Source organism: Oncorhynchus gorbuscha, linkage group LG01 (assembly GCF_021184085.1).
Source record: "Oncorhynchus gorbuscha isolate QuinsamMale2020 ecotype Even-year linkage group LG01, OgorEven_v1.0, whole genome shotgun sequence".
In the NCBI taxonomy this organism is placed as follows: Eukaryota; Metazoa; Chordata; class Actinopteri; order Salmoniformes; family Salmonidae; genus Oncorhynchus; species Oncorhynchus gorbuscha.
The window spans coordinates 38,601,641-38,623,150 of record NC_060173.1 but is presented as its reverse complement, the minus strand read 5'-3'; the positions used below and the strand labels follow the sequence as shown (position 1 = coordinate 38,623,150).

The 21,510-nt window shown below is 43.9% G+C and overlaps 1 protein-coding gene across 3 annotated transcripts in view; it reads right to left on the bottom strand.

Annotated features, from left to right (window-relative positions):
* LOC124037245 (guanine nucleotide-binding protein G(o) subunit alpha) overlaps positions 1-21,510 on the bottom strand; it is a 142,012-nt gene that overhangs the window by 98,212 nt on the left and 22,290 nt on the right. For all 3 annotated transcript variants that reach the window (XM_046351943.1, XM_046351935.1, XM_046351927.1), the window contains exon 3: positions 5,535-5,676. In XM_046351943.1, the coding sequence (XP_046207899.1) occupies positions 5,535-5,676 (142 nt within the window). The remainder of the gene's footprint in view (positions 1-5,534; positions 5,677-21,510) is intronic.

The following is a 21,510-nucleotide window of genomic DNA, read 5'->3' as shown; positions in this document are numbered from 1 at the left end:
GGGAGCCAGGGAGGAAATGGATGTCAGAGAGTCACTGGGCTGGACAGAGGGAGGGAGCCAGGGAGGAAATGGATGTCAGAGAGTCACTGGGCTGGACAGAGGGAGAGAGCCAGGGAGGAAATGGATGTCAGAGAGTCACTGGGCTGGACAGAGGGAGGGAGCCAGGGAGGAAATGGATGTCAGAGAGTCACTGGGCTGGACAGAGGGAGGGAGCCAGGGAGGAAATGGATGTCAGAGAGTCACTGGGCTGGACAGAGGGAGGGAGCCAGGGAGGAAATGGATGCTGGCTCATTGGGGTTTTATCATGTGTGGTGAGCACAGGGAAATGGATCATAAAGAGTGAAAAGCTTTGGAAGCTGGAACAATGGAAATAGTTCTGCCAGCTATGGGACTGGAGTCATCCAGACTCTCCAATGAGCAGGGAGATGATAACACTGGCAGGGCTCAGAGTCAGAACATCATTAAACCATATTGATAGAAACACATCAAGTAGGCCTATATATGGCTGCATGCAGAGTGGGTGTGGCATAAATGCTAGAGTAGATTGATGCTTGGTCACACAGCAGCGAGTGGACTGCATGGACTGCCTCTCCACAGTTCTAGGGCTGATGTGTTTTCTCCCTTCATGTAAGTGACATTGCCCTTGGACAAAGACTTGTGGAATGTGTTGAGAGAAAGGAAAAACACAGGGTAGCCATGGCAACAGGATTGTACTGAGAGAATGAAGAGTTTGAGAGATACCGAGAGAAGGAAGTAGAGGAGGGAGACAATCAGATGACTAGTGTAAGGAAGGGAGAGAGAGAAGGGCTCAGGACGAGGACACGTTTGAAAGATGGCAAGAGCGAGGAGGAGAGAGAGGAGAGAGAGGAAAAGGGAGAGAGATAGAGAGAAAGACAGAAGGAGTGAGTGCGGTTGCTTGACTGTTGAGAGAGCAGCTCCAATAAAAGCTTCACACTTCAGATTAAAGAGGTGTGAGCCAGCTGGCCAGCCCAGCCACAGGGGGGGGGGGGGACTGCCACACCCGTCTGCACATTAGAGGTCGGCACAGGAAAAGGTATGAAGTTATAGATAGAATCAAGTTCGGGACAGGATCGACAGTCCACAGGAATGGGCAGTACAGGAATAGTTAGAAACAGAGTTGTTTGGGGGGAGGGGGATTAGAAATATGTGATCGACCGGATCGATTCGGTCTTGATGTAGCAGAATTTTAATTTGTGTTTTTTTTACATTGGATACAAGTAGAGACTCAGTTCTAGAAAATGGTGTATCATACACCACAGTTGAGGAACAAGGGAAAGTAATTCTGGTTTGAAAGTTGATTAACTTGTAACCTCACTTTTGATAAAAATGACCCTTGAATGTTTTGGTACATCTATTGGAGGGCTCTCTGCCTACACCCATTCAGTATCGTTCACACCCTCTTAAGCTTTAGCCCCACCCATCTCTTTAAGGATTCACATATGAGGCTATTTACTAAACAACCAAAGATTTCAAAACTAAAGGCTGGTTTATACTACAGGTGCATTTGTAAATTTGTTCTGGAGTACCAGAGTGTGCTCTGGGCGTTCATAAACTCAGAGCGTTGCCAGATTGTTTGTACGTAAATTCAGAGCGTTTCGCTCTATGAGCATTCAGAGTGCACACTGGACGCTCTGACCAAGGAGTAGGGTTGATCCGATCGTTCTGACCAAACAATAGCAGTCAAGCACGCAAGCTAACTGGTTAATGTTGGCTAGCTTGCTAGCTACTTCCAGACAAAAATGAGAGAACAGTTCACTCTGACCATTTTACTGGTCCTAGCAGAGCTGGTTAGGCTGTTTTTATGTTATCCAGAGCGTTGATGACAGCAAATGTACTGCTGGCAACAATTTAATTACGTTTTTTTGCCAACGTTTACTGACACTGGCAATATTCAATGGGTATTGAGCGTTCATAAATTCAGCAGTAACTCTGCGCTCTGGCACACTCAGAAGAGAGAGCTCTGAAATCGGAGTAGAGAGCGAATTTACCAACCATGTCTATCAACATTTGTCGCAGTGACATCATGAACATTCTATTGAAATGGTTACTTGCATAGTGGATTCTTTTGTTCAGACATGTGGCTAGCTAACTAAACAATGAACCATAATCCCAACTCATAACGTTACTACCCTGCATGAATCTGCAGGTTGCTAACATACCGGGTTCAATGTTCGCAAGCTAACATTAGGCTATAACTAGCAATGCAAATGTCTCTGAGATACAAATAATATTACTACACAGGTCATACAAGTGACGTTAGCAAACGAGCCAGCCAGCTAAAGTTAGCTAACAGTACACTTTAACAAAATTAGAAATGTGTGATATCTGAAAATGTAGCTAGCTCATCTCACCCGTATACATGATGGACACTTCTCCCTCTGTGTCATGGATGCCATGGTTGCCTTAGTTTGAAGATGTAATCAGGAGACAGGTGTTTTATACGACAGCCTTCTTTCTGTGTGTTCTCTTTTCGACTCCATCTGCATATTTGCAATCAACCGCCTGAATTTTCTCCATTTCCTTGGCTATCATACTCCAATTCTACCGGGCATTCCACTGATTTCAAAACTCGGTCCTCCAGAAAGTGGAGAGCAACACCTTTGCAGTTCTACTATGTGATATATCTTTTAAAAAGCAGTGTTAGAAAGGGTTACCGACACATACTGACCAGCTGATGTTATAGACAGAAGTGTGGCTAAACCAACTAGGCTCGTAATTTAACAATTGTATTTGCTTTTACAGATGGCATACAAGTTTATTATTAAGGCACATGAAAGTTCACATATTCCAGAAGGCATTTCTGACAGAAAAAATGCATGTAAAACATTGCAACATTACAACCAAATACATTTGATGCCTTTTCGAAATAATTAGCTCATTCAACATATTAAAGATTAAATGGCTATGATAGGCTACGCAACTTTTTATTCACCTGTCGTCATATTTAGCTACCTTAGAAGTGTTTACTTTGCAGGCTGACTAGCATCATTGAGTTACAATACTCCATACATTGGATCCCCAAATCAACTGGAAGTATCCACAAAACAAGTTTTGTATAATCATAATCCAAAAGTAATCCAAGGTATCTTTTGTTTTCCTAAAATTAATATTCACGATTTACAAATGATTAATTTGATTCACATGATTCGATTCAATGCGATTGAACCAATTCAAATAATACAATGATGAAGTGAATCATTAGTTTCATCAAAAATATTTGTTTTAATGAATCACATGAATCGTTCAAAAACGTAAATCATCGGTGGAAGGTTTTTTGGGACATTGATGACATGACAAAAACATTTATAGCTTAACAGTTAACTAGAGGGTACAAGATATGTTTTTAATTGTCTACCTACCTAGTTAGTCTCTTCTCTATTATACTGTATTTTATAGGCTAGGCCTACCTGATGCTGCATTGTCCGACTGCCTCACTCTCCTTGACCAACGGCCCACACTTCTCGCACACAAGCAGGTGATGCGTGCAAACACAGACGAGCTAAAGTGTCGTTCCGAGCCTGGCTGATTTTTATTTGATTGTTAAAATATTTTAAAACTGTGCCTGAATAAATTAAATACATTTCCATAACTTTTTCAAAACTTCTCTCAGATTTGAACATTTTCCAAAACTTTTCCAGGCCTGGAAAACATCATTTTAAAATTCCACAACTTTTCAAGACCGTACAAACCCTGTCCATTCGAGTATAGAAAAAAAAATCATGCAAGTACTCAAAACAGTCAAAAAGGTCAAATGACCATCCCGGTGAGCAGCTATGGAAGGAAGTTATTTCTGATTTCTGCTGTGTAAAAATGAACATGGGAGGGGACAGAAGTGATTTTTATTGGGACCGAACCACTGGAAAGGACAGGAAAGTTCCGGGGTTATATAGGGATCAGGACAGTACGGGGGAAAAGATAGGACAGGAATTAATTCTCACTCCCGTGTCAACCTCTACTGCACATACAGGCTATATGGAGAAACACTCACACATTCACACTACCATACAAGTCTAAACAGGGGTCCTCAACAGGACACACCTTTCAGGGACTCACCTACCCTTCATTCCCTATTCTCCCTCTCACATTCATTCCCTCCTCTAATTCTCCCCACCCGTCTCTGAGGCAGCCAATCATCTCTCTTTCTGTGGCGGTACTTCGTTCTCTCTCTCCATTAGGGAGAGAAAGAGATTCTCCACCTGGGAACAGTGAACTCCGACCGATTTCACAAATTGCTTTTGTGGAGTTTACTTTTGGGTCACACACACACACACACACACACACACACACACACACACACACACACACACACACACACACACACACACACACACACACACACACACACACACACACTCGCGCGCACACACACACACACACTCTAAATTACTTGACTGAGAATGACAAAAGCACAGAGAATAGTATTTCTAAGGACACAACCCCTGTGGCCTGTCATCTCCTGGCTCAGGTTCTAGCAGCAGAAAGAGATAATATCACAATCAATAGCAGCTGGGTATTTCAGAGGCCTTGTCCCAAGGTATATGGATAGCATTGGTTTGATTCAAATATAAAGGACTTCCTGGAAAGGTCAGAGTCAGTGGTGTCCCTCCTGTTTTAGAGCGGGAACAGAGCACGGCAGGGGAATGGATACAACACAACACGTGAGAGGAGGCATTAGGAGTGCAGCTCAGATATCCTACTGTACACCTTCCTTCACCCTGTCTTGTCCTCTTAATAAGGCCACTCTGAGGTCATGTACTGACACAGCTATGGACCCTTGACCCCATTACCCTCCAGCTCACACTGCAATCGGCAGTTTAACGTTGTGGATAGAACCAATACCCAGTTCAAAACCATTCCCACCATCTTCGTCATTCATCATCGTCATTGTTGGCATCACCGTAATTTAACAATGATGCTATAAACGAATCATGGCACAGTACAAGTGACATATCAACTAAACACATTTATCTCATGTTCTTCCTGACCGTATATTCATCATGGTCTGAATACAGTATTACAAATTGAAATGTCTGCTTACCTCCTTGGTGCTGGGTAATAATAGTAGTACTATTAAAGACAGATAGTGTGTTGTGTGAATCTACATTTTCTCCTGCACTCTTCTCAGTAAGAGATTTATAGAAGCAGAGACCAATGTGCTCTGTTCCATATCCTGTCAGAGCCTTGTGGCCAATTATCTGCTACAACATTGAGGTTATGGATTTTCACAAATAGATAAGGATGAATGGGTGTTTTGACTGGTTTCACTTGTTAAAATCCTGTGGGTGAATATATTGGTGTCCGTCAGTGTTTGACAGTTTGTGTATTTGTTGATATAAATGTGTTTGGGAGGCCTTCACTACAGTATATAGTGGTAACAGCACACAGTACTCTGCTTACTAATGTGCATGACAGTGGGTATGCGTGTGTGTGTGTGTGTCTGCGTGTCTGTCGGACTAGTTGTAGTCCATTCCCTCAGTGCTACAGTGTACAGATAGAGCAGTAGAGACACTCACTTTTCTCTCCTTGTCTCCGTACTCCAGGCCAAGGGTGTCCATGGCACGGACAATGGCAGCCAGAGACTGGATTGTGTTGCTGTAGACCACAGGCTTGTACTGCTTCACATCATCTCCAGAGAAGCCATCCTCGTGGATAATCCTGCAAACATGAATGTGATTCATGCAGGTCAGGTGGGCAATTACCTAAACAGAGACGTCATGTCCACGGCACACATACTGGTGGCAGACACGCAGAGGCACACATACTGGTGGCAGACACGCAGAGGCACACATACTGGTGGCAGACACGCAGAGGCACACATACTGGTGGCAGACACGCAGAGGCACACATACTGGTGGCAGACACGCAGAGGCACACATACTGGTGGCAGACACGCAGAGGCACACATACTGGTGGCAGACACGCAGAGGCACACATACTGGTGGCAGACACGCAGAGGCACACATACTGGTGGCAGACACGCAGGCACACATTCTTTATCACACACACACAGTCACTCGCACACAGAAACACAGAGGCTTGGGAAGCCCTGAGCTCCTCTCTCTTCCTCAGCCTGGCTCCATCTTAATTCTATTTTCCTTTCATTTGCTCCATTGCCGCTGTAGATGGCCGTTGAAGAAAGGGGGAGAGGGGAGATCTGAGAGTTTCTCCCCCACCCAGCAGCCAGAGCTAGTCCAGGACTAGATGTGGAGAGTAAGCCCCATTAGGCAGATACACATGGAGACACATTGACCCCAGGTCTGAGATCTCCTCATCACGACAAACACCACAGCAGAGAGAGGCTCAGACTATTTACCCCCTACAGGCACCATTAACACCTCACCGCCCAGCCCCACATCCCCACTGGTCATGATATCCAGTCCCCAGTCCTTTTAATGGACCAGATGGAGCATGAGCTCCTACCAACAAAGAGTACAAGCTGAGCTTTGTGTTTGTGAAAGTGAGTGTGTGTGTGTGCCCTTTGAAGTAGGCCAAGCATATAAAAAGAAAGGCAGAGAGATGTCAGTGCCCTAAGCCCTGACTTACTGTGCAAGAGAGAGGCAGAGTGTCCCAGTCCAAGAAGCCTGCGGCTGTAACACACAGATACAGTTTGTGATCCTCCAACAGCAATATGCCTCCTCTCCAGTAGCATGCCTTTCATAAGATTGTCTGTCTCGACTCATATCACTACTCTCTCAATACACTGACAAGCCTGAACTTGCCTTGATGTGTGTGTGTGTGTGTGTGTGTGTGTGTGTGTGTGTGTGTGTGTGTGTGTGTGTGTGTGTGTGTGTGTGTGTGTGTGTGTGTGTGTGTGTGTGTGTGTGTGTGTGTGTGTGTGTGTGTGTGTGTGTGTGTGTGTGTGTGTGTGTGTGTGTGTGTGTGTGTGTGTGTGTGTGTACTTGCTTTCCTACATTATCAGCAGTGGTGTAAAGTACACAAGTAAAAATACTTTAAAAGGTACTAAGGTACCTAAGTAGTTTTTTGGGGGTATCTGTATTTTACTATACTATTTATACTTTGACTATTTTTACTTCACTACATTCCTTAAGAAAATATTATACTTTTTACTACATACATTTTCCTTGACATTCAAAAGTACTCAATACATTTTGAATGCTTAGAAAGACAGGAAAATGGTCAAATTCACACACTTATCAACCGAACATCTCTGGTCATCCCTACTGCCTCTGATCTGGAGGACTCACTAAACACACATGCTTGGTTTGTAAATGATGTCTGAATGTTGGAGTGTGACCCTGGCTTTCAGTAAATAAAGAAAAGGAAATGGAGCCGCCTGGTTGGCTTATTATAAGGAATTAGAAATTATTCATACTTTGACTTTTGATACTTAAGTATATTTTAAACCAAATACTTTTATACAAGTAGGATTTTACTGGGGGACTTTTACTTCAGTCATTTTCTATTAAGGTATCTTTACCTTTACCCAAGTATGATAGTTGGGTACTTTTTCCACCACTGATTATCAGGAGCCCAATATCCTAACATTTCACCCGAATGTCCTGAAAAGGTAGGAAAATAACTTTTTAGAGGTCCTGAATTTGTTAAAATGCTATTTTAAGCCTAATAGTTAGGGTTAGGTTCTGGGGTTAAGGTTAGGGTTAGGTTTTGGGGTTAAGGTTAGGGTTAGGTTTAAGGTTAGGGTTAGGTTTTTGGGGGTTAAGGTTATTTGGGGGTAGGGGTGTTGTTAGGGTTAGGGAAAATATAATTTCTAATGATCAATATTTTTATACTCCAAAAAGTCCTGAAATTTCACAAAAACAAAGCTGTGTGTGTGGCAGGCTGACGTTTATTGTCATGAGTCTTGTCCTGGAGGCAGAACTGAGAGTTTTCCCCTTAAACAGCTGTAATATTGTAAACATTCATGAAAACAAAAATGCACTTTTTGGTCTTTTATTTAAGGTTAGGGTTAGGCATTAGGGTTAGCAGTATGGTTAAGGTTAGGTTTGATGATTTTATGACTTTGTGGCTGTGACAGCTAGTGACCACTGCAGAGCAGCCTCCAGAACAAGATTTATGATGAAATAGCTCATTTACATGTGTGTGTGTGTGTGAGACAGTAACGTACCTACAGCTCAGCAGTAATGGTGCTGTGACACAGACATGTGCGTGTCAACGACAAGGGAATATTGCCTCTTTATCTCCCCTTTGCTCTCCCTGTCTTCTCTCTCTCTCCCTCCCTCAACAATAATCTTCCTATGACGAATGCTTTACTGTGGGTGTAATAAACAGCACGGGGGACACACTGGTTCTGCACTACTGATACCTGGGCTGGTGGGCAGGGGGTTCCAGAGGAGAGGGGGGGAAGGTTCCTACTCTCCCCAGCACAGAGCATATGTGAAGGGTTGAGGAATGTACAGAAGGGAGGGGAGCTTTGCATTATATAGCCTACTGTAAACTGTGTGTAGTTGTGTGAGTCACCTTACTTTGAGGAGTCCCATAATCCTGTGGTCAATGACTCTGGTACCGATTGTCAGAGCTTAGCTCCTCTCTAAGGGAAATGAAAGCTCTCAGCCACTGTTTTCCTTCCTCTTTAACAGACTTGTTTTAACAGCTGGCATTGTGACTGGCAGACCAGGTGTGCCTTGGCAGAGATAGGCATGTGCCAGCCAGGACCATGCTTCTACACCTGCATTGCTTGCCGTTTGGGGTTTTAGGCTGGGTTTCTGTACAGCACTTTGAGATATCAGTTGATGTAAGAAGGGCTTTATAAATACATTTGATTTGATTGAAGTTGTTAGGTTTATGTCCTATCCTACATCCTGATTTTACTAGGTTCTGACCACTAGCTGACACTGTTCCTGCTAGTAGGTGATTTCTTTTAAAGGCATAGTTCACCCAAATAATAAAATGACGTATATGTTTCCCTGAAGGCCGCAGGGTAGCCTAGTGGTTAGAGCGTTGGACTAGTAACCTGAAGGTTGCAAGTTCAAATCCCCGAGCTGACAAGGTACAAATCTGTTGTTCTGCCCCTGAACAGGCAGTTAACCCACTGTTCCTATGCAGTCATTGAAAATAAGAATTTGTTCTTAACTGACTTGCCTAGTTAAATAAAGGTGAAAAAAAAATTAAGTAGGCAGTGTATGGACAAGGGATAAAAGAAACCCACGCTTAGTTTTGTTTAGCTGGCCACTGTTTCAAATGCTAACTTTTTAGCATTAGTGGCACAAATCCAATGCAAGTCAGCGGTACCTAAATTAGCATTTCCACGCTTCATACCCAAATCAGTTACACAATAAAATGTTTTGATACTTTAGGACGATTTGTACATGAATCGTGAAAATACTAATATACATACTAAAAGCTAAAAGGTTAGCATTTGAAACAGTGGCCAGCTAAACAAAACTAAGCATGGGTTTCTAGCTTGTCCATAGACTGCTTACATGGTAGGGAAGGGCCTCATCCACCTGAGCCACGGTCTGTTCACCCCGCCACCATCTAAAAGAAGGAGACAGTAGAAAGCTGAGACCGAGAGACTGATAAACAGCTTCTATCTCCAGGCCATCAGACTGTTAAACAGCCACCGCTAGCTGGCCTATGCCCAGTACCCTTCCCTGAAACCCTTCACTGTTACTAGCCGGCTACCACCCAGTAATTTACCCTGCACTTTGGCCTATGTACATAGAGTCGTTGAACAATGGTCACCTTGATCATTTTTACATACTCCTTTACCAACTTGATATGTATATACTGTATTCTAGTCATGGCACATCCTATAGAACTACTGCTGTACACATATCGTTTTATTCATATACTGTCCATATTATCTTTACACACCATTATATAGAGATCCTTCGGAACGTATTAACACCACTAGATTTTTTCCACATTTTGTTGTTTTACAGCCTGAATTTAAAATGGATTAAATTTGCATGTTGTGTAACATCCCCCATAATGTCCAAGTGGAATTATGTTAGTCTTTTTATTTTTTATTTTTTATTTTTTTACAAATTAATTATAAATGAAAAGCTGAAATGTCTTGAGTCAATATGTTTTAAACCCCTTTGTCATGGCAAGTCTAAATAAGTTCAGGAGTAAACATTTGCTTAACATGTCACATTTTTGAATGACTACTTCATCTCTGTACCCCACAGATACAATTATCTATAAGGTCCCTCAGTCAAGCAGTGAATTTCAAAAACAGATTCAACCACAAAAACCAGGGAGGTTTTCCAATGCCTCACAAAGAAGGGAACTTATTGGTAAATAAAAAATCAGAAGTTGAATATCCTTTTGAGCATGGTGAAGTAATGCATTACACTCGGGATGGGGTATCAATATACCCAGTCACTATTAAGATACAGGTGTCCTCACTAACTCAGTTGCCAGAGAGGAAGGAAAAAGCTCAAGGAGTTCACCACGAGGCCAATGGTGACTTTAAAACAGTTAGAGTTGATAGCGGTGACCGGAGAACACTGCGGATCGATCAACAACATTGTAGTTAATCCACAATACTAACCTAAATGACAGAGTGAAAAAAAGGAATCATGTACAGAATGGAAATATTCCAAAACATGCATCCTGTTTGCAATAAGGCAGTAAATTAATACAAGAAAAAAAGTGAAAAGGTAATTAACTTTATGTCCTGAATACAATGCGTTATGTTTGGGGCAAATCCTAAAATAAATCCAGGTTAGCAGCCAAATCAAATCCAATTTTATTTGTCACATACACATGGTTAGCAGATGTTAAATGCGAGTGTAGCGAAATGCTTGTGCTTCTAGTTCCGACAATGCAGTGATAACCAACAAGTAATCTAACTAACAATTCCAAAACTACTGTCTTATACACAGTGTAAGGGGATAAGGAACATGTACATAAGGATATATGAATGAGTGATGGTACAGAGCAGCATACAGTAGATGTTATCGAGTACAGTATATACATATGAGATGAGTGTGTAGACAAAGTAAACAAAGTGGCATAGTTAAAGTGGCTAGTGATACATGTGTTACATAAGGATGCAGTCGATGATGTAGAGTACAGTATATACATATGCATATGAGATGAATAATGTAGGGTAAGTAACATTATATAAGGTAGCATTGTTTAAAGTGGCTACTGATATATTTACATCATTTCCCATCAATTCCAATTATTAAAATGGCTGGAGTTGGGTCAGTGTCAATGACAGTGTGTTGGCAGCAGCCACTCAATGTTAGTGGTGGCTGTTTAACAGTCTGATGGCCTTGAGATAGAAGCTGTTTTTCAGTCTCTCGGTCCCAGCTTTGATGCACCTGTACTGACCTCGCCTTCTGGATGATAGCGGGGTGAACAGGCAGTGGTTCGGGTGGTTGATGTCCTTGATGATCTTTATGGCCTTCCTGTAACAACGGGTGGTGTAGGTGTCCTGGAGGGCAGGTAGTTTGCCCCCGGTGATGCGTTGTGCAGTCCTCACTATCCTCTGGAGAGCCTTACGGTTGAGGGTGGAGCAGTTGCCGTACCAGGCGGTGATACAGCCCGCCAGGATGGTCTCGATTGTGCATCTGTAGAAGTTTGTGAGTGCTTTTGGTGACAAGCCGAATTTCTTCAGCCTCCTGAGGTTGAATAGGCGCTGCTGCGCCTTCTTCACGACGCTGTCAGTGTGAGTGGACCAATTCAGTTTGTCTGTGATGTGTATGCCGAGGAACTTAAAACTAGCTACCCTCTCCACTACTGTTCCATCGATGTGGATAGGGGGTGTTCCCTCTGCTGTTTCCTGAAGTCCACAATCATCTCCTTAGTTTTGTTGACGTTGAGTGTGAGGTTATTTTCCTGACACCACACTCCGAGGGCCCTCACCTCCTCCCTGTAGGCCGTCTCGTCGTTGTTGGTAATCAAGCCTACCACTGTTGTGTCGTCCGCAAACTTGATGATTGAGTTGGAGGCGTGCGTGGCCACGCAGTCGTGGGTGAACAGGGAGTACAGGAGAGGGCTCAGAACGCACCCTTGTGGGGCCCCCGTGTTGAGGATCAGCGGGGAGGAGATGTTGTTGACTACCCTCACCACCTGGGGGCGGCCCGTCAGGAAGTCCAGTACCCAGTTGCACAGGGCGGGGTCGAGACCCAGGGTCTCGAGCTTGATGACGAGCTTGGAGGGTACTATGGTGTTGAATGCTGAGCTGTAGTCGATGAACAGCATTCTCACATAGGTATTCCTCTTGTCCAGGTGGGTTAGGGCAGTGTGCAGTGTGGTTGAGATTGCATCGTCTGTGGACCTATTTGGGCGGTAAGCAAATTGGAGTGGGTCTAGGGTGTCAGGTAGGGTGGAGGTGATATGGTCCTTGACTAGTCTCTCAAAGCACTTCATGATGACGGAAGTGAGTGCTAAGGAGTAGTCGTTTAGCTCAGTTACCTTAGCTTTCTTGGGAACAGGAACAATGGTGGCCCTCTTGAAGCATGTGGGAACAGCAGACTGGTATAGGGATTGATTGAATATGTCCGTAAACACACCGGCCAGCTGGTCTGCGCATGCTCTGAGGGCGCGGCTGGGGATGCCGTCTGGGCCTGCAGCCTTGCGAGGGTTAACACGTTTAAATGTCTTACTCACCTCGGCTGCAGTGAAGGAGAGACCGCATGTTTCCGTTGCAGGCCGTGTCAGTGGCACTGTATTGTCCTCAAAGCGGGCAAAAAAAGTTATTTAGTCTGCCTGGGAGCAAGACATCCTGGTCCGTGACTGGGCTAGATTTCATCTTGTAGTCCGTGATTGACTGTAGACCCTGCCACATGCCTCTTGTGTCTGAGCCATTGAATTGAGATTCCACTTTGTCTCTGTACTGACGCTTAGCTTGTTTAATAGCCTTGCGGAGGGAATAGCTGCACTGTTTGTATTCAGTCATGTTGCCAGACACCTTGCCCTGATTAAAAGCAGAGGTTCGCGCCAATATTAGCCAGGTGAAATTGTGTCATTTTTCTTGCGTTCATTGCACGCAGAGTCAGGGTATATGCAACAGTTTGGGCAGCCTGGCTCATTGTGAACAAATTTGCCAGAATTTTACGTAATTATGACATAACATTGAAGGTTGTGCAGTGTAACAAGAATATTTAGACTTAGGGATGCCAGTCGTTAGATAAAATATCGAACGGTTCCGCATTTCACTGAAATAAAACGTTTTGTTTTCGAAATGATCGTTTTCGGATTCGACCATATTAATGTATTTCTGTGTGTTATGTTATAATTAAGTCTATGATTTGATAGAGCAATCTGACTGAGCAATGGTAGGCAGCAACAGGCTCGTAAGCATTCATTCAAACATCACTTTCGTGCATTTTGCCAGCAGCTCTTCGCAAGCACAGCGCTGTTTATGACTTCAAGCCTATCAGCCTAATAGCTGGTGTAACCGATGTGAAATGGCTAGCTAGTTAGCTGGGTGTGCGCTAATAGCGTTTCAAACGTCACTCGCTCTGAGACTTGGAGTAGTTATTCCCCTTCCTCTGCAAGGGCCGCGGCTTTTGTGGAGCGATGGGTAACGCTGCTTCGAGTGTGGCTGTTGTTGATGTGTTCCTGGTTCGAGCCCAGGTAGGGGCGAGGAGAGGGACGGAAGCTATACTGTTACACTGGCAATACTATAGTGCCTATAAGAACATCCAATAGTCAAAGGTATATGAAATACAAGTGGTATAGAGAGAAATAGTCCTATAAATACTATATTAACCACAACCTAAAACCTCTTACCTTGGAATATAGAAGACTCGTGTTAAAAGGAACCACCAACTTTCATATGTTCTCATGTTCTGAGCAAGGAACTCAAACGTTGGCTTTTTTACATGGCACATATTGCACTTTTACTTCCCCAACACTTTGTTTGTGCATTATTTATTTATTTGAGGCTAAATAGATTTTTATTGATGTATTATATTAAGTTAAAATAAGTGTTCATTCAGTATTGTCGTTATTACAAATAAAAATAAAAAATGTAATATATATATATATATATATATAAAATGTATTTATTTTTTAATTGGCATCGGCTTTTTTGGTCCTCCAATATCGGCGTTAAAAAAAATCATAATCGGTCGACCTCTACTCTGTACATGTTCCACGGGACCAACACCACACTAGACATTATATTTACTAAACAAACACTGCCGCTCAATGTCTTAACCACAGACCCAATAGAAAGCAGAACATCCGTCTCCACAGCTCTCTACACTGACCACTGCCCCATTGGGATGACCCATAGTGACCACAGCCACAGATCTCTAAATCACCATTAAAACAACACTCTACACCTGCAACCTTGCGAAAAGTTTAGTAAATATCATGTCGAGCCAATATCACCCAGCACCGCTGCCAGCTGTGCCAGCTGTTTTCCTCTGTGCTGAAACTCCAGTGAGCGCACCATCTCAGGTGACTGATTCATAATCCAGGGGTTAAAAACAACACGTCTATAGGCAATCTCTAAATCACAATAAAGCTAAAGCATGTCCCAGGGGTTTCTGATGTCCCAGGGGTTTCTGATGTCCCAGGGGTTTCTGATGTCCCAGGGGTTTCTGATGTCCCTGGGGTTTCTGATGTCCCTGGGGTTTCTGATGTCCCTGGGGTTTCTGATGTCCCTGGGGTTTCTGATGTCCCTGGGGTTTCTGATGTCCCTGGGGTTTCTGATGTCCCTGGGGTTTCTGATGTCCCTGGGGTTTCTGATGTATCAGGGGTCAAATGATGCATTGTTCCGTTTCTGATAGGAGACACTGAAAGTACAGCAAGTCCTTATACCAGGCCACCTGTCAGAAAGAGCAGGTACAGGCCCACACCACTGGTTAGCTGGCTACAACACACAGTACATTCTGCAGAGTGCATGTCAGGAGCTGATACAAGAGTGATTACAAGTCACTCTACAAGGGTGATTAAAGTCTTGTCTTTCCCCCTGTGTCCCATTGCAGAGCAGTGGAGGGAGAGAGCTCTGAAATGAGACTGGAGGATTTACCGTACCACACTGTGCAGTGTAACCTGCTGTCTGCTACAGTATATGGTAAAACCAGTCTTCCCAAAAAGAAGGGTCAAAAGGATTCTGCTTTACCCTTGAGTGTAAGGACATAAAAAGTACAGTTTTTTTTTAATCGTTATGGCTTTCATTAGTGTGTTACATTTTCCAAGTCATCTTCCCTTGGTTTCCATTCCTCTCTGCAAAGCCTCATCAGGCAGTGTGTGTGGGTGGAACACCAAAGGAGAGCTCAGATCATTATTACTGCCTTCCCTTCCCACCAAGTTTATAAAGGGACCCTCATTAAGTGAGTGAGTGAGTGAGTGAGTGAGTGAGTGAGTGAGTGAGTGAGTGAGTGAGTGAGTGAGTGAGTGAGTGAGTGAGTGAGTGAGTGAGTGAGTGTGAGAGCGAGTGAGTGAGAGCGAGTGAGTGAGAGCGAGTGAGTGAGAGCGAGTGAGAAAGAAAGAAAATAGGTAGAGAGTAACGGAGCAGCACAATTGGAGGATCATTTTAATGTTTGAAGGGTCTGTGCTTTTCACGCTTGGGGACTTTTCTCATTTGGGTCTCTCCAGGCCGTCTGTCAGCTGGGAGGAGAGGAGAGGAGGGAGGGGATGGCGACAGGTAGCCGCTGGGGAAGGCAGAACAGAGAGCACATTAGGCCCTCCTTGGTGTCTGACACGTGGAGATCTGTGAACTGGAACCTCTAACACCACTGCCTCTCACACAGAGGGAGGGGCTTCTAAGAAGTGATGGAGTGGTAATTTTGCATTCTAGCCATGTACTGTACTGACTGACTAAATGCAACATACTTGTTTTCTCCACAGAAAAAAAATTGTTTACATAATGCTTTTGGTCTTACAATATATGGAGTGCCTTGTATTGTGTACAGGTTTATTACACCTATTTCACTGTTGAGAGAAGTACGAGGGGGATGAATGGGATTTTTAAGCCAGTAATTTTGAGTTTGCAAATCGCCATGCCACACAAATGATCCTTTGTGCTCCTGGCACGCTCCAGTGATGTTGCTGTCATCGGCCCCGGGACACAGCTACTTTGATTCCCTACCAGCGTTGGGGGCACTATTTATAACTTCTGCAATCAGAGGAACGCTGCCTCCCAAGCATCAGATGCTCCAGCCTTTAGCACCAATCTGTCCCCCACACCCTGAGGCCGAGTCACAGACACACACACATGGACTGCTACCTAAATGGCACCCCCTTTCCTTTTTAGTGCCCATAGTCCCAATTGGACCCATTGCACTATATTGAGAATATGATGTAATTCGGGATGCACAGACACCGCCAGGTTTACGGCAGCACCACACCTCTGCTAGTCCTAGATTGGAACAGGCACACAACACCACTCCCTCACTGCATTCACATTAGCTTTATGATATCAAACCGCAATGTCTATATTCATACAAAAACACAATCACACAACAGTAATTATAGGGTGTATCTAAGGACCCACTGTATTTTACCCTCCCCCTCTCTTTCCACCTCTCTCTTGCTAAAACACTGCATCTTCCTGACTATATCTGCTGATCCCTCCTCTCACCCTCCCAGACCCCGCTCAGAGCTAAATTCTGCCACTGAGATTATGAAGTGTCCTCTATCAATTGGGACTTGCCAGCTGGTTGCTGGGAGAGGGTGACAGTAATTTTGGGTTCGCTTCACACACAGCCTTGATCAGTCACAAACGCTGAATAATTACCGCAACAGATCTGTATAACTACAGCCGTCATTAAATCCCAGCCTGATCCCTCCCAGCAGCCATTGTCCCCTCATTCACACAATCCTCTGCTTCCACCCCTCTTCCTCCCCTCCCCCTCTCCTCTCCCTCCTGGTTGTTTGTCATCCTGTAATTATAGCTGCCATTGTCATCTCCCCTGGAACCCAAGGAGGAGAAGGAGCAGGGGATGAATATAAGAGGTGTATTGCTGAGGCAGCAGAATATCACCTTTGAGCCCTGCAGGGTTTTGGGCTCTAGCCTGTTCTGATCACAGCTATATTTAACCAGTTTGGAGGATACAGGGTGGCATCTCAGCCATGTACCGAACACATCTGTACTTTTCAGTACTAAAATATGAAAAACGGTTCCGTACTTCTTGTTACTAGCTCTAGCCTGTCCCAGAAGTCTGGGCTAAATCATGTTTGCTCCCCACTCATGCTGCACAGAAGTTAATACACTTAAATAATGGAACACGGCATGTAGAAATGTTTCAACTTAATTTGTGTTAACAAAACAATGTCCATACAGGCTAGCCTAGAACGCACTAGCTACAATGTGAGAAGATTACCATCAGCTTCCAGCTTTGTAGGCTTACAGTACTTTCCTTGCACGTTTACAGCTAAAGATAACATCAATTCACTACCCTAGTACTTTGTTTGTGATAATATGCAAACCATAATGCAAAATATGCTGATTTCAAAGCTGATTTCACTTAATCGTCTCCACCTCACGTCTCCCCTTGAACTGACTGTGGGCTCTATTTAACAAACCTAACGTAATGGTACAACTTAGTGCTAGCGGTAGCGACATAGGTGCAGGGGTGTGTCAGAAATATTTTTGCTATTTTCACTGCGGGAATTATGAGCACAAGAGCTGGAGGTAGCCAGTCGTAAATAAATTAGTTTTAGGTGTGTCGAGGCTTGACTCCTCACTGGCTTATCAGAATGTGCTCCATAGATAGATATGTGGTTGCTTCAAGTTGTGTATTTACGTTTATGCATTGCGTTGTCCGTCACTCCGGTAGATAGATATGTACAGTATGTAGGGGTACGAGGTAACTCAGGTAGATATGTACAGTAAGTAGGGGTACGGTGTAACTCCAGTAGATAGATATGTACAGTATGTAGGGGTACGAGGTAACTCAGGTAGATATGTACAGTATGTAGGGGTACGGGGTAACTCCAGTAGATATGTACAGTATGTAGGGGTATGGGGTAACTCCGGTAGATATGTACAGTATGTAGGGGTACGGTGTAACTCCAGTAGATAGATATGTACAGTATGTAGGGGTACGAGGTAACTCAGGTAGATATGTACAGTATGTAGGGGTACGGGGTAACTCAGGTAGATATGTACAGTATGTAGGGGTACGGGGTAACTCAGGTAGATATGTACAGTATGTAGGGGTACGGGGTAACTCAGGTAGATATGTACAGTATGTAGGGGTACGGGGTAACTCAGGTAGATATGTACAGTAAGTAGGGGTACGGGGTAACTCCTGTAGATAGATATGTACAGTATGTAGGGGTACGAGGTAACTCAGGTAGATATGTACAGTAAGTAGGGGTACGGGGTAACTCCAGTAGATAAATATATACAGTATGTAGGGGTACGAGGTAACTCAGGTAGATATGTACAGTATGTAGGGGTACGGGGTAACTCAGGTAGATATGTACAGTAAGTAGGGGTAACTCCTGGGGTAACTCCTGTAGATAGATATGTACAGTATGTAGGGGTACGAGGTAACTCAGGTAGATATGTACAGTAAGTAGGGGTACGGGGTAACTCCAGTAGATAAATATATACAGTATGTAGGGGTACGGGGTAACTCAGGTAGATATGTACAGTATGTAGGGGTACGGGGTAACTCAGGTAGATATGTACAGTAAGTAGGGGTACGGGGTAACTCCTGTAGATAGATATGTACAGTATGTAGGGGTACGGGGTAACTCAGGTAGATATGTACAGTAAGTAGGGGTACGGGGTAACTCCAGTAGATAAATATATACAGTATGTAGGGGTACGAGGTAACTCAGGTAGATATGTACAGTATGTAGGGGTACGGGGTAACTCAGGTAGATATGTACAGTAATAGGGTACGGGGTAACTCCTGTAGATAGATATGTACAGTATGGGTACGGGGTAACTCAGGTAGATATGTACAGTAAGTAGGGGTACGGGGTAACTCCAGTAGATAAATATATACAGTATGTAGGGGTACGGGTAACTCAGGTAGATATGTACAGTACACGGGTAACTCAGGTAGATATGTACAGTAAGTAGGGGTACGGGGTAACTCCTGTAGATAGATATGTACAGTATGTAGGGGTACGGGGTAACTCAGGTAGATATGTACAGTAAGTAGGGGTACGGGGTAACTCCAGTAGATAAATATATACAGTATGTATACTAAATCTTTTCAGCCTCCTGGTGTGGAAGAGGCACTGTCATGCCTTCTTCACAACTGTGTTGGTGTGTGTAGACCATGCTAATTTCTTAAGAGATGTGAATACAGAGGAACTTAAAGTTCTCGACCCTCTCCACTACAGCCATGTCAATGTGGATGGGGATGTGCTCGGGAAGGGTAATTGTTTATCACCTGTAGCTCCATGAAATCAGCCAAAACCAGCTCAATAACTGAATGCAAGCACACACTTCTATCAAATATGCATTTCTCTGTATTGTGGATAGGCCTAAGCTGGGTCTTGAGATCAATAGATTTACCATTCATATAAATGATTACCATTATGTTGTTATGTAGTTAGATTGGTAAAAACAAAGTCAAATTGATTGTATGATTCTATAATTGATTCATTAATGCATACATGGCTGTCTGAAAAATGGACATACAAATGTTCTAATGTAATGACATTGAATTCAAAAGATGCCCAATGATTGAACAGAGCAGTAGCAGAGTGTATCTGTCTGGATCAAGTGCCATTTTGGGACTAGCTATTACACCTTCTTCTTTGCTGTGGAGAGCTGTTCCTACTTGTCTGATGACAATGAACAGTGACACACCAGGCCTGAGATGTAGAGGTGCTGGTAGAGGGCAAAGTGTGACTCCACGTAGAATTGACTGCCTCTGCATTTACTGCTTCTGCCCCTCACCCCACCCCGCCCCGCACTGTCCTCCTCTCCACGCTGTTCCACCTGCATCTGTAATTAACATTAAAAGCAGCTAGAGCTAATTTACAGCCTCCTCCTCCACCTCCCCCTGGAGGCTATCCGCCGGTGGGATGGTGTTGCTTGCCACACAGGCCAATTTCGCTAACCCACACCTTTCTGGCAAAGGTTATTCTGATACAACTCAGTAAAACACTGTCACAACCTCCTCCAATTAACACTGCTCACAGCAACACAAACCAGAACAACTACGTCACTGACTATTACTCAGAGTAGCAAAGAAGCCGGTCAACACATGGTTACACCATCCTGATTAGACCACACCTGGACTGTCATTTTATCCATGGCAAAGTATGCAATTAGATTTTTCAATTCACACAATGATATAAGAGCTCCGTGTTGTAATGTACGTGCATACCATATAATTAGACTGTGCATGGTTACAGTAGTTAGGTATTGGCTAAATTCGGACATCAGACATACAGTATCACAGATGTGCTCTAGATCACCTGACCTCAGATCAGCTGAGGGGCCCAACACAAACAGCCTTTCCAACAAGGCCCCTTTGTCTGGTCTGTACAGGACCTGACCGGGGATCTGCTGCCCAACACAAACACCTCCCAGACCACAGACAAAGACCCTTTGTTCCCCTGCATGGACCTGACCAGCACATGTACTCACTGACTGGCTGGCTGGTCAGCTCTGGCTCTGCAATCGACGAGTGCATCTGGACCACAGTGAAAAAGGGAGGGGGGGTGGTAGAGAGGGAGAGAGAGTCATAAAGAAAGCAAGGGAGGGTCCAGATGGGAGAGCGAAAGAATCTGAGAAATAGAGAAAGGTTAGAGGCAGAAAGAGCATAAGTGAAGTAGCAGGCTGTCCCAGTGCACTAGCAGTACTGCCATCATTCCCCTCACACTCCCCTCAGTGCACAGACAGAGAGGAGGAGATATGGGGAATATGCCACATTCCTCTTTTCCAGAAACTAATCATGTCCTCCAGGCAGCCCTCCCGGCAGAAGCAACAACAGCAGAGCCAACCAGAGCTTAGTCCCTCTGCCCAGCCCAGCCTTCATCAACCTGTCCTACTCCATCGTGGTACAAGGGCCTTGATTCACACACTGACACATTAACTGTGATACACTAGAGTAGTTGAGTACAGTGGAGAGAAAAAGAGGACCTCACTTTAGCAAAACCCTCACAAGTAGTGCATCTCCTCACTCCATTTAATCTGTAGATGAGTGAGAGCATATAAAGAAATTGCGTAAGTATACAGTGCATTCGGAAAGTATTCAGACCTGTTAACTTTATCAATCCTTATCAATCTACACACAATACCCGATTATGACCAAGCAAAAACAGGTTCTTTGACATTTTAGCAAAAAAAAAAAAAAACTGAAATATCACATTTACATAAGTATTCAGACCCTTTACTCAGTACTTTGTTTGTAACGGCGTTCTTCATTTGTCAAAAGAGAGTCGGACCGAAATGCAGCGTGGTGGTTACTCATGACTTTAATGAAAAAAGTGACACATGAAATAACTATACAAATACAAAAACAACAAACGGAACGTGAAATCTAATTACAGCCTATCTGGTGAAACTACACAGAGACAGGAACAATCACCCACGAAATACACAGTGAAACCCAGGCTACCTAAATACGGTTCCCCATCAGAGACAACAAGAATCACCTGACTCTGATTGAGAACCGCCTC